The sequence below is a fragment of the Equus quagga genome, unplaced genomic scaffold (assembly GCF_021613505.1).
Source record: "Equus quagga isolate Etosha38 unplaced genomic scaffold, UCLA_HA_Equagga_1.0 HiC_scaffold_9137_RagTag, whole genome shotgun sequence".
NCBI lineage: Eukaryota > Metazoa > Chordata > Mammalia > Perissodactyla > Equidae > Equus > Equus quagga.
In genome coordinates, this window is record NW_025794927.1 from 12144 (window position 1) to 24049 (window position 11906).

An 11906-nucleotide genomic window follows, 5' to 3' on the forward strand; every position below is an offset into this window, starting at 1 on the left:
TTTGCTTATTCGGAAGATGAGGCGAGCGAGGCCCAGAAGGGAGAAGTCACCCGCTCAAGGTCACACAGCAGACAAGTGGCCAAGCCCAGAGGGCACCTGGGCCTCTCCAGCTTCGGGGGTGCACTCTGGGCCCGCAGCCTCTGTGGCCATTGCCGTCCCCATGCCTGGCCCGGGCGGGCCCATCGCTCCTCGTCCAGTGCCGGGTTCAGTGCCCTCGGCAGCGTTTCATAGAGTGGGGGGCGTGTGTGGTAAAATGCAGCTCCCTGGGCCCCATCCCAGAACTGCCAGGCCAGAGTATTTGGGGGCGGGACCCGGGGATCCGCCTATTACCAATTTCCGGTGATTTTGCTATCCAGGGAAGAAATCACTGTGATGGAGTCACAGGCTCTGTGCTGAGGGTGCTCTGTCCGTGCGTGCGTGTCATCCTCACAGCTGCTCTTAGCATCCCCATTTCACAGATGAGGAAACTGAGGCACAGAGAAATTAGGGGACGCCCCCCGCTCCAGGGCTGCATTGCTGGTAGTCACCAGAACCCAGACTCAAAGCCAGGTGTGTGGGCTCCAACTCCAGTGCTCTTCCGCCCACCTCTGGCTGCTCGTCAGCAGAGAAATGCAGACAAGGGTGTGTGTGGTGGGTGCAGGAAGCCCCGGCCCCCACAAGGTCACCCTGGCCTTTTCCGCTTTGCGTTGTTTACCAGGCACGGGCCCTGTGCGTTCCTGAACAGGAAGCACAGAGCAGGGGCCGTGCCAGGCGCTGGGGGCAAGGCTGCGGGACGGGAGCCAGGAGTCCAAGCTGGTCACTGCCCTGAGCACCCGCGTGACCTCAGACAGACAGCTTCCCCGTCTGTGTATTGCGCAGGGTAGGCATTTGGCTTCTGGTTCTGGCCTCAGATAGACCTGCTTCCAGTTCAGGCTCAGTTGGTCACTGTCGGCTGTGTGACCTCGGGCTGAGCACTTCACCTCTCTGAGCCTCAGCTTCCCCCTCTGTGAAATGGGGCCAATAATAGTGCCCACCGCCCAGGGTTGTTGTTGGAGGCAAAATGCATATAAAGCGCCAGCACACAAGTCTCTCTGGTTAAGTCTTTACTTGGGGACAGACCATTTGCCAGATGATTCCCTGTGTGTGCGTGTCCTTCTTTTTTCAAAAAATCAACTCTTTGTTTTCCCGAGTTGTGTGTTTTCTTTCACCCACCAAAGGCTGGCGGCCTGAGTCCTCCCACCGGCCTTCCTGAGATGGGTCCCAGAACCAAAACACACACTGCTTCCCCCGCGGCTCGCTGCATTTGCGTTTCCAGGGCTTGTCCAGATCCCCGGGGTCGTGTGCAGCCAAGATTGTCTTCCATTGTCTAGACCAGGGGGCTGGCAAACCTGTGCGGTGGGACAGAGGTAGCCTGGCGCCTGCTTTCGTGCATACTCTTTATTGGAACGCAGCCACATGCATTTATTGACGTGCTGCTCTCCTGCCACAAAAGCATGTTGGCTCCGGGCCAGGCCTGATGGACATTATGTGGTTCCTCACCGCTCTTGGCTCCGGCTGTTGTTTCCATTTCTCAGATGTGAACACTGAGGTCCTGAGAACGACGCCCCCCATTGACCCGGGACGCCCAGCCACTGAGCGGGGTAGCCAGGATGTGACCTCCAGCCTCATCACCTCCCACCCCAGCTTGTGCCTAACAGAGTGCGGAACTGGGCCTCGGAGAGGCAGATGGAACAGGGTAGCTGGCCCTGCTTTGGTGGTTTTAGGTAAAAAGTGCCAAGCAAGTCAGCAAAGAGAGATCCTGGATCGAGGAGCAGGGTTTTTCTCCTGATGCCCCTGCTTACCAGCTGTGTGGCCTGGAGCAGGTGACCCCAGCTCTCTGAGCCCCACTGAATGGGGTGGTTTCATAAAGGAGGGTCAGATGGGGTAATGGGGGGTTGGTGAGGACAAAATTTGATGCTGTGTGTGACACCCCTTAGCTCAGTGCCTGGCATACACACCAGCCTGCCTTCTCTTCTGCCCTCTGGAACCGTTCTGCATGCTTTTAAGTTGAGGCAGTGTCCAGAGCCCCAGCATTGTTATTTCTCTCATTATTTTCTTCCTCTCGCGGGGTTAGAATCTGGCACGTCTTCTTGCCTGGCTTCCCTCCAGAGTGGGTGGAGGTCTCTGATCCCCAGGGGCCCCGCCCGAGAGAAGTGTGGTCTCCCCTGTCTGTACCCCAACTCCGCACGAGAGGGTCGCAGCGTGGTGTGGTGGGGTCAGGAGGCCTAGGGGGGGAGGTGGTCCCCATGGCGACGGAATGTTTGGGGGCTTGTTCCCACAGGGAGGGTCGAAGGCTGATGGCGGAGCTGGGGCACACGGGCAGCGGCACCTCCAAGGCCACCCTGTAGGTGCAGTGGCAGCCCCCTTGTGGGCGGCGCCTGCCCCAGCCCCCTCTCACCCCCGTGGGCATGTCCTCGTCCCCCACTGGAATGCCAGCTCCAAGAGGGCAGGGGCCTCCGTCCGCTCCCTCCCCGTGTCCCCGCACCCTGATCCGTGCCACGCACTTAGTGGGCGCTCCATCAGCTTTTGTGGGAGGACTGCATCCCCATCCTTCCGCTGCTCATTCAGGGCAGCCCCTGGGGCGGGGGAAAGAGACATTTGGAAACTGGCTTTTCCTCTTACCCGTGTGGGGCTTTTGTGAATCACTTCAACTCAGAGCTTCAATCTTCTCACCCACCAACGGAGGATAAAAATCCCCACCGCGAAAGGTTCCGTGGAGGATGAAATTAGAAAATGAAAGCCAGCATGTAAATCGCCCTCGCTGGGTGCCAGCGCTGTTCTACTGTGTTCGGACTTATTGACACCTCCCCACACTCCTCTGGGGCTCCTTCCTCGTTTGCCCCAGCCACATCTCACGTGAGCCTCCTGAAGGGTATTATCATCAGCCCCGTTTTACAGATGAGGAGACTGAGGCTCAGAGAGGTTGAGTCACGTGCCAAGGTCACACAGCTAGGAACTGGTGGAACCGGGATTTGAGCCCAAGCCATCTGGCCCCTACTAGGCCTGGCACATAATTCAAAAAGTACTAGTCATTTTATTATTTTATTATATAGAAAGACAATATAACAACAGCATAAGAGGAGGTTTTTAGCAGAAAAGTATTATCACCTACTCCCCGAACACCGTCCCTGGTGGCATTTTGAATTTCTTTCTTTTTTGTTTTTTTCTTATCTGCGGTTTGTGTTTGCTGGTTGGTTAGCGGATTTCGTGGTTTTCTTTTTGGCATAGTCCTGCGCACCTGGCAGCCACATGGGCCTTTGTCATTCGGAACTTGGAGCACCAGGGTGCCCCCGCCCAGCCCCACCCAGCCATTGGGCTGTTGGGAGGATAAACCGAGGTAGGGCATGGAAAGCCCTTGGTCTGGGCTTAAATATACAGTGGCGCTTAATACATGCTGATGTTCCTCCTACGAGAAAAGGAGGGCTCATGGACCCCTCCCCATGCAGCTCATTTGTCCATCCAATAGGACTTTGTGCAAATGATGGAATGTTCTAGAACAGGGGTGCACAACTTTTCCTATAAATGTCCAGATAGTAAATATTTCAGGTTTTGTAGAGCATGTACACTTTTTGCTGTGGCCGCTTCTCCCTTAAAAACGTAAAATCCCCTCTCAGCTCAAAGACCATACAACAAAAGGCCAAAGGGTAGATAGGGCCTGAGGGCCGCAGTTTGCTGACCCCCCTCCTAGGTCTGCAGTGTCCAGGACGGTAGCCACTGGCCATCACGTGGCTCCTGGGCACTTGGGATGTGGCCAGTGCAAACGAGGAGCTGAATTTTCAGTTGAACTGTGCCTCATTTCAGTTGACCTCCCTGTGGCTGGTGCCCACGTTGCACGCGCGGCTCTCGGTGACGGCGGGCTCTGCCGTGGGTGGGAGCTGCCCAGCTGGCGGGCCTCTCCAGCTCTCTGGCATTTCAAGGGCCGCCGGAGGGCGGCTGGGCCAGAGCCATCTCGCCTCCAGAAGAGCTTCAAGGGCCCTGCGTCCCTGACCGTTTGTATTTGTTCCAAGAGGCAGGACTCCGAGGTTGGCCACCTGGGCCCCGGGAGTGCGGGGCCTGTGTGCTGCCGCTCGGGGGCGGGGCAGCCGGCTGGTTGCTGTGGTTACACCTGGGTACCCTTCCCCATCCCGGCTCAGGTGTGTCCACCGGGCGGTGTTTTAGGGTCAGAGAAAAACTGTATAGAAGTGAGGAGCGATAACGAGGAAGGGAGGGCGGGCAAAGCAAGGCAGGAGCAGCCTTCCCCCGGTTGATTTCCATCAGGGCACAAAGAAAATCATAGCTGAGATTTTGGGGTGCTTGCTCTTATCTCGTTTCAAGCTCCCCACAGCCCATTTTGCAGAATGGGAAAACTGAGGCTCAAGGGAGCGGCAGTCTCTGTCGTCAGGGAGGCATCCGACCCCAGAGCTGCATTCTTACCCGCCCCCCCTGGAATGGCATGGACAGGAGGGCAGTGAGCCTCAGATCCAGTGTGTGAGTCTGCAAAGTGATTTCCCCTTGTGGGCCTTGATTGTCCCATCTGTAAAATGGGGGAAGGTGAGAATGGGACTAAAAATCCTCCCCACCCTGGAAGGTAAGGACACAGCGGTGAAGTGCCCCCACCAGGATCCTCTTGGTTCCACATTACCGGGGCCCGGCTTCACGCCAGACCCAGTCATGTTCGTGGCCTCCCTCTTTTAACACAGTGGCTGAGAGCTGGGCATCCGAGTCACGTAGCTCTCAATGGAGAGCCTGGTTCCGGCAGCTCCTGGCCACGTGCTCTTCCTCTTGGTGTCGTCTTCTCATCTGTAAACTTGGGGTCATCATACTTTTCTCTTAGGGGGCCTAAATGACACAAGGCACTCACATCGTGGGCCTTTGGACAGTGTTAGGTGATGGTGGCAGGGCGCTGTCTAACTCCGGGGGCACCGTGTTTATTGTATGCCAAGTACCTGGTGCCCTTTGGAGTTGGGCAGTGCACAGCCTTTCCAACTGTACCCAGCAGTCCCAGACGGTAATCAGTGGAATAGTGGTGGTGGTTCTTGCTTATCGTTATATTTACTTTTCCTGAAATCCAAGGTCCCTGGGCTGAGAGGAAGGGAGAAGCCTGGGGGGCAGAGACCCAGGGGCTCCCTAAGGCAGCAGTGGCTCAGCTCAGATTCTCAGCTCATACCTCTCTGTCTGCGAAGGGAGCAGTTCACTCCCTGTAGGACCAGGCACTTTCAGACCCCAGCGGTGACATCTGGGGCTGAGGTGGCCTCCCCCTGCACTGCAGCTCGCCCCCCAGAAGACTTTCCCCTCAAATCACTGTCAGGGGCCCTTGGGGAGCCCAATGTCCCCTGTGCCTCTCTGAGGTGGCCTGGCCCCACTCTGGCACCCGTCCCAAAGCAGCACCTCCTCTGCTCTGCAGGGGTCAGCGGTGGATGGCCTCGGGGAGCCAAGGGGCCACGCGGGCTGGAGCCTGGGGTGAGAGTGCCCGGGGGAGGTGAGTGCATCCGAACCCCTCCCGTGGCCGGCTCACTCCTCTGTTGGAAATCAGGGGCTAGAAGATGCTGGATTGCAGGAGCACAGAGCGGAGCGGGCAGGCGCTGCATCTCCTTGTGTCAGGAGGGTGATTCTCCTGGTGACAGGACGCTGACGGCGGAGTCCCGGAGCCGGCAGGTCTCACCCGGCGTCCCTGAGCAGATGCCGGCACAGCCAGAAACCAGACCCCCTTGCGTCCCACGTTCCCGTGCTCGCGTTTTTGGTCGGCCCGTGGGGCACCTTCACACACAAGTTCCCCCAACCTCGTAACAGCTCCCTGAGAAAAAGGTATTATTGTCCCATTTTGGGGGAGGAGAAAACAGAAGCTCAGACGGGGGAAGTTCCTCGTCCAGGTCACCAGCTGGCAAGTGGCAGAGGCGGGAGTGGAACCTGGGGCTTAGGACTCCACGTCTGAGGGTCTTCCCCACCATCCTCACTGCCGGATGCCAGGACCCCTCCCCTGTCAGGGTCCAGCGGGGCGGGGGGACGGAAGGCAGGCTCAGGTCCCTGGGCTGGGTCTGGAGTGGGCTCCCTGGCTCCGTGTGCCCAGTGAGCTGCCTCAGCGTGGCGGTTGCCAGCGGCTCTCTCTCTGCCACGTCGCCCTTCTTTCTCCTCTCAAGCCATCCTCCGGCTCTTTGCTGTCTTCTGCGCATGTCTGGCCTGCCCGCTTTGAGCTGTTTCCTTTGAGCTGCTGGGCCTCTCGCTCGGTTCTGTCCGAGGACGGTGAACAGCTCAGCCTCAGCCTGGTCCCATCCACACCTGCCACTCTGGCTGTGCGACCTTGGGCAAGTTGCTTCTTCTCTCTGAGCCGCTGGGGGCCGGGCTTCCCAGAGGTCACGGGGAGGATCCTGTTAGATGATGCACGGAAAATACTTAGTGGAGCCCGCACTCAATAAAGGTAAAACACAAAACTTAGGCGCTTTGTTGAAAAGTGCTGTAGCCAAATGGTCAGCAATAAGCAAAACTGGTGTGTTGATAACATTTTTCTTATTTTGCTGATCCCTTCTTCTAGGCCTTCTCTGCTGGTATTTAGTATCCAGATCACTTCCGACCCCAAACATGAGCTCAAGAGGGCGTGCACATTTTGCCTATCCTTTCTGGAAACAACTTTCCAAAATTATCCCCTTTTCTCCGTTTCTCCACATCCCGCAACACCATCTGTCCCCCAAAAGCTCTAGTCTCTTGCTCCGCACTGTGTCAGGAAGAAAGTGTGACTGCCCTAATTTAAGCTAAAGTGTGATTGACAGTCTGCCAGGGGCATTGACCTGAAATCATAATACCTGGAAGCATTCTGGTCGCAGGTCTAAGGGGAGAGTTTTAATGAGTACTTGAGGAAGCTGAGGGGTCCTTGGAGGGATTTCTGAGTGATTTTAGGTCCTGTCCAGCCTGCCTCCCCCATTGAAAGTAGCCCTGGAATGAGACTTTCTCATCCCAGACCCTGAATTTGGGGCACCTCGGAACCCCCAACATGGTCAGCGACATCCGATAGGTGCAGGTTTCTGGGCTACTTTCCAGTGCTCAGAGAGGCGCGTGACTCGAGGGCGAGACTCATCTTTGCTTTGTTAGGCGCTTCTAGAACCCGCACGGCAGCCTTTGAGGTCATCGGACCCACCCTCTCTGCAGCTGAGGAAACTGTGGCTTAGCTTGAGGAAGTGACTCTCCCAAAGCCACATGGCCAGGAAATGGCAGGGCCCCTTGGCAGTTCTGACCCCAGGCCTGAGCCTCTTCCCTCGCCTTTGATGTGCATTTTCCACTGGCTTCGGCCAGGAGCCTGGGGCCCCCAGGCCTGGGAGGCCGATTGGCCCAGCTGCAAACTGGGTCCCGTGGTGTTTCGGGCTGAGCCTCACATCTAAGCAGAATCGTCACCCCGCTCCCTTCCTCCAGACCCGGCACCATTCACCAAGCCACTTGCAGCGCCCCCCCCCCGTCCCCTCCCCCGTTCTGCCAGCTTCTTTCTTGCCTGTGACTTTCCACTGGCTGTTCCCTCGGCTAGGAACTGCCTTCTCTGTCGTCTCCACCTGGCCGTCCAAAACTCCACCTGGCCACTGTTCAGAACTCAGCACTCGGGCTGCCTCCCTCACCTGCCCTCACCCGCTTGGCTGGAAGCCATCACCCCCTCCCAGGTGTGGGTCCACAGTGGGAGTGGCCTTGGGGGGCGAGGCTGTGTCTCTTAGCTCCATAGCCCAATTCCCGGCACACAGTAGGTACTCATTAAATGTCAGAATATAAATGAATGACCAGTGATCACGGTGGAAACCACTAATGTTCTTTCTCATGCCCCCTGTGTGCCAGGGGTGTTCTTACGGGGGTCTTTTACTGTTCCTGGTGGCCCTTTGAGGGTGGTATTCTTAGACCCATTTTACGGATGTGGGCTCAGAGAAGTGGAGTCTGTTGCCCGAGCTCACACAGCCACACAGGAAGTGGCAGAGCTGGGATTCGAACCCAGGCCTGCCTGAGTCCTCGAGTGCCCAGAGATTTCAGGTCCTCACTTCGATTCTGCAAAGAGGTGGGAGGGGACACGAAGGGTCAGAAGCACAGCAGGGGCGAGGCAGAGAAGGGCCGGGGTGGCCGGAGGCTGGCCGAGTGTCCGCCCAGCGTCTGAGTCTGCATCTTCTGTATTAGCCCCCGGTTGCAAAATTGAGGGGGCTTGAGAGTAAACTGGGGAGGGGGCGGATGTGTCATTTGAGGTGACTGGAGGCGGGGGTGGCTCAGCTGGGTGGGGGTGGGCCCTCCCTGAAGAATTGCCACTGAAGTCCGATCGTCTGGGAGGGGTCAGGAGCGTGGGCCCAGGGTCATAGTTCATGTCCTCAGTCATCCTGCCCCCTCCCGCCTCACCCTGTCTCTCCTCCGGCCCCCGAAGCCCCCTGTCAGGTTCTGGAACACCCCACACCCTCTCCCATCTTGGGGTCTTTGCACTCTCTGTTCCCTCTGCCTGGAGCACCCTTCCCATACCTCTTCACAAATCCCGCTCAGATCCAGGTCTCAGCTTAGATGTCACCTCCTCTGAGAGGCCCTCTGACTGCCCTCCTTGTCTCCTGCTTGATCCCCTTGTGGAGTCCTGCTCGTTGTTTGCCAGCTCTTATTCCCGTCTGGCCGTAGCTTGTGTACCATCCACTTCCACTTCCCCTTCTGGGACGTAAGCTTCTGAGGCCAGAGGCCTGGCTGTCATCCACTCTCCTGTCCCCAGCCCTGAGCATGTGCCTGGCACCTTTTAATCTTTCCTAAGCACTTACCGAATGAAGCCTGAATGAGCAGACGGGGATTCTGGAAGAAACCCAGAGCAGGCCGTTCTGTGCCTTCTCCTGGGAGCGTGTCCTGCAGGGGCAGAGCGCGGGCCTTCAGAGCGCACTCACCGGAGCCCCTGGCCTGCGCCTGAGTCTCAGATCCCAGCCCGGCTGCTTCCCAGCTGGGCGAGTGCGACCCACCTCTCCATGCCTCAGCTTCCTCCTCTCTACAGTAATCATTTCAGGGCCCCTACTCTGTGCCAGGCCCTGCTCATCCAACCAGGGCACATTCCAGAAATGTTTATCGAGCAGCTGGAGATGCCAGCGCTGTGCTCAGGGCCGGGGAGACAGCCGAGAACAAAACAGGCGAAAGCTCAGTCCTTGCACAGCATGTGCTGCTGAAGTCTGACTTCTGGTGCGTTCCTGGTTTCTGTATTTGCATAGTCAATTGTAAGATAATTATTCCTCCTCCTTTTAGCAGATGAGGAAACTGAGGCATTGGCGGTTAAGGAACTGGGCAAGGTCCCACAGCTAGGAAGTGGTGACAAGGAATTGGAACCCAGGCCATCGGCCCCTTGGGGCATGACAGCACGGCCCCCTGGGGTTGCTGGAGGATGTCATGAGTTAGGATAGGTTAAGGGCCCAGCTGAGGCCTGACACCTGGCGCTGCTGGTGACATGTGCCCTGCCATGAAGGTCGGCACGCTCCCGTCTGCTGCCACTGGGGTCTGTATGGTGCGTGACCACGTGTGTCCCTGTCTCTCTCTCCAGATGTGAGCCCCGCGGGCCTCCCGCTGACCTGTCGCTGACGCAGGCGCGCCCCCTGAGGCCCAGCATGCGCCTGTCTATGCGGAGGGCGCTGCTGGCGGCCGGCTGCACCCTGGCCCTGGTGCTGGCCGTCCAGCTGGGGCAGCAGGTGCTGGAGTGCCGCGCGGTGCTGGAGGGGCCGCGGAGCCCCCGGCGGGCCATGCGGCCGGAGCAGGAGGACCTGGTGATGGTGGGCGCGGACCACGTGGAGTACCGCTAAGGCAAGGCCATGCCGCTCATCTTCGTGGGCGGTGTGCCCCGCAGCGGCACCACGCTGATGCGCGCCATGCTCGACGCCCACCCCGAGGTGCGCTGCGGCGAGGAGACGCGCATCATCCCGCGTGTGCTGGCCATGCGCCAGGCCTGGTCCAAGTCAGGGCGGGAGAAGCTGCGGCTGGACGAGGCGGGCGTGACGGACGAGGTGCTGGACGCCGCCATGCAGGCCTTCATCCTGGAGGTGATCGCCAAGCACGGCGAGCCGGCCCGCGTGCTCTGCAACAAGGACCCCTTCACGCTCAAGTCCTCCGTCTACCTGTCGCGCCTGTTCCCCAACTCCAAGGGTCCCAGGTAGACAAAGACCCTCCTATTAGGATATTCCAAGGCTTAAAGGTCATTTAGAGGTCATCCCCCAGGAGCTGGTCAAGGGCCAGTCCTGTCTGGCAGGTGTACGTTGGAACTCTCCCACCTGCCAAGCTAACCCTTTACGGCCCAGCCCCCGAATGCTGAGGGATCCACTGGGCCCAGAACAATTTTGCGTCTTCAAGGGTTCAGGTGTTCCACCCACACTCCCTGGCCTTACGCCTCAAGATGCTAGTGAGGCTTCGGGAAGGCAGTGACTCAGTGTTTGGGGCACAGACTTTTGGAATCAGGCCAACTTGCCAGCTGTGTGTCTTGAGCCCTCGTTTCTTTCTCCATAGAATGGGGAAGTTAAAACTTCACAGGTTTATTGGGAGGAGCTGATGCGTGCGTGGGCAGTGGTGCCTGGTGTGTGATGAGCCTGCAGCTCGAGGTGGTTCTTGTCCCTCGTCTGGAGACCGCAGTGGGCTGGACAGTGGGTGGAGTGTGAGCACAGGAAGCTCGTGGTCACCACTCATTGGGTAGCAGAGGACAGCCGGCCTCGTTCATTGGTCCACTCACCCGCCGTTGCATAACCAACCAGCCCAACACTTAGTGGCTTAAAACAGTTTATTGTTAACTGGAGTGAACGGAGTGATTCCAACGGCTGGTGGCTGGGACTCTGGTCATGTGACGGCTTCTTCATCCTCATGTCTGGTGCCTGGGCTGGGCTGGTTGGAACATCTAGAGGCTTGGCAGTCACAGAATTGACTGTGACTTGACTTCTTAGGTGACGGCTAGCTTCCCAGGGCGAGTGTTGCAAGAGGCAGGGAGCAGCAGGACTGCCAGTCAGCTAAGGGACATACCTGCAATAGGGGCGGCAGCACTTCTGCTCAGATTGTCCGAGTAGTCACAGGGCCCTCCCACATTCAAGCAAGTGGAGAAATAGGCTCCTCCTCTGGATAGTGGAGCGGCAAGGTCACAAAGCAGAACGGCACGTGCGGCCGTCTTTGGAAAATACAATCAGCCACAGTTGTCTTAAAACTGATTTATCAGCCTCACCTGTAGATCATCGAATAACGTGTGAATTCAGCAAATGTTCCCTTTCTTCAATTAGGGTACAAAATAAAGACGTTCCTTTCCTTTGCTATTTAAATTTCCGTGATTCCAGGCCCCGCAAAAGGCTGGGTAATCAAAATCCCAGGCTTCTTGGGGGGTTTCCCCAGCCTCTGCCTCGGGACCGGGGAGGTTCTTCCCACTGATGGAGCTACTCCAGGTCCCCCGAAGCCCTAAATCTGGGCCTAGAACCAGGAGGGCATCTCTCAGCCGCCCCGCCCCCCCTCGTCCCCTCATCCTCCTTCTCTGTCCTAAAGGAACACATTTCAGGATGTTTAACTTCGAGAATTCCATTCCTTCAGGTGAAAGACCTAGCTCCACCCTCCAGGGCGTGCTCTTGACCACAGGGCCCTACTCCAACTTCAGTGCTTTCCCAAGTCTGGATTCTTCTGATCTGACCTTGTTTCCATGGTTACAGCCCGTGTTTTAAATGGGTTGTTGGTTAACTTTATATTTTGAAATAATACACTCATGAAGTTGCAAAAGCCGTCCCAAAGACTCCCATGTCCCCTTCATGCAGTTGCCCCCAACGCTGCCATGTCACACAGCTGTAGTACGACATCAGAACCGGGAACTGACGTTAGTACAATGCATTAACTGGACCGCACACCACAGACCTTATTCAGTTTTCACCATTTTTTGCATGTGTTTATTTGCGTGTGTATATTCAGGGTTTTGTTTCCTTTTTTTT

General features: G+C 57.4%; 1 protein-coding gene across 1 annotated transcript; it reads left to right on the forward strand.

The window, feature by feature from the left end:
• Nucleotides 1-6368: 6368 nt before the first annotated feature.
• On the forward strand, nt 6369-11869 carry LOC124232639 (protein-tyrosine sulfotransferase 2-like). The gene is given in 2 exon segments (XM_046649585.1): nt 6369-9153; nt 9509-11869. A coding segment is annotated over 1 exon segment (543 nt). The 5' UTR covers nt 6369-9153; nt 9509-9572; the 3' UTR covers nt 10116-11869.
• Nucleotides 11870-11906: the final 37 nt, after the last annotated feature.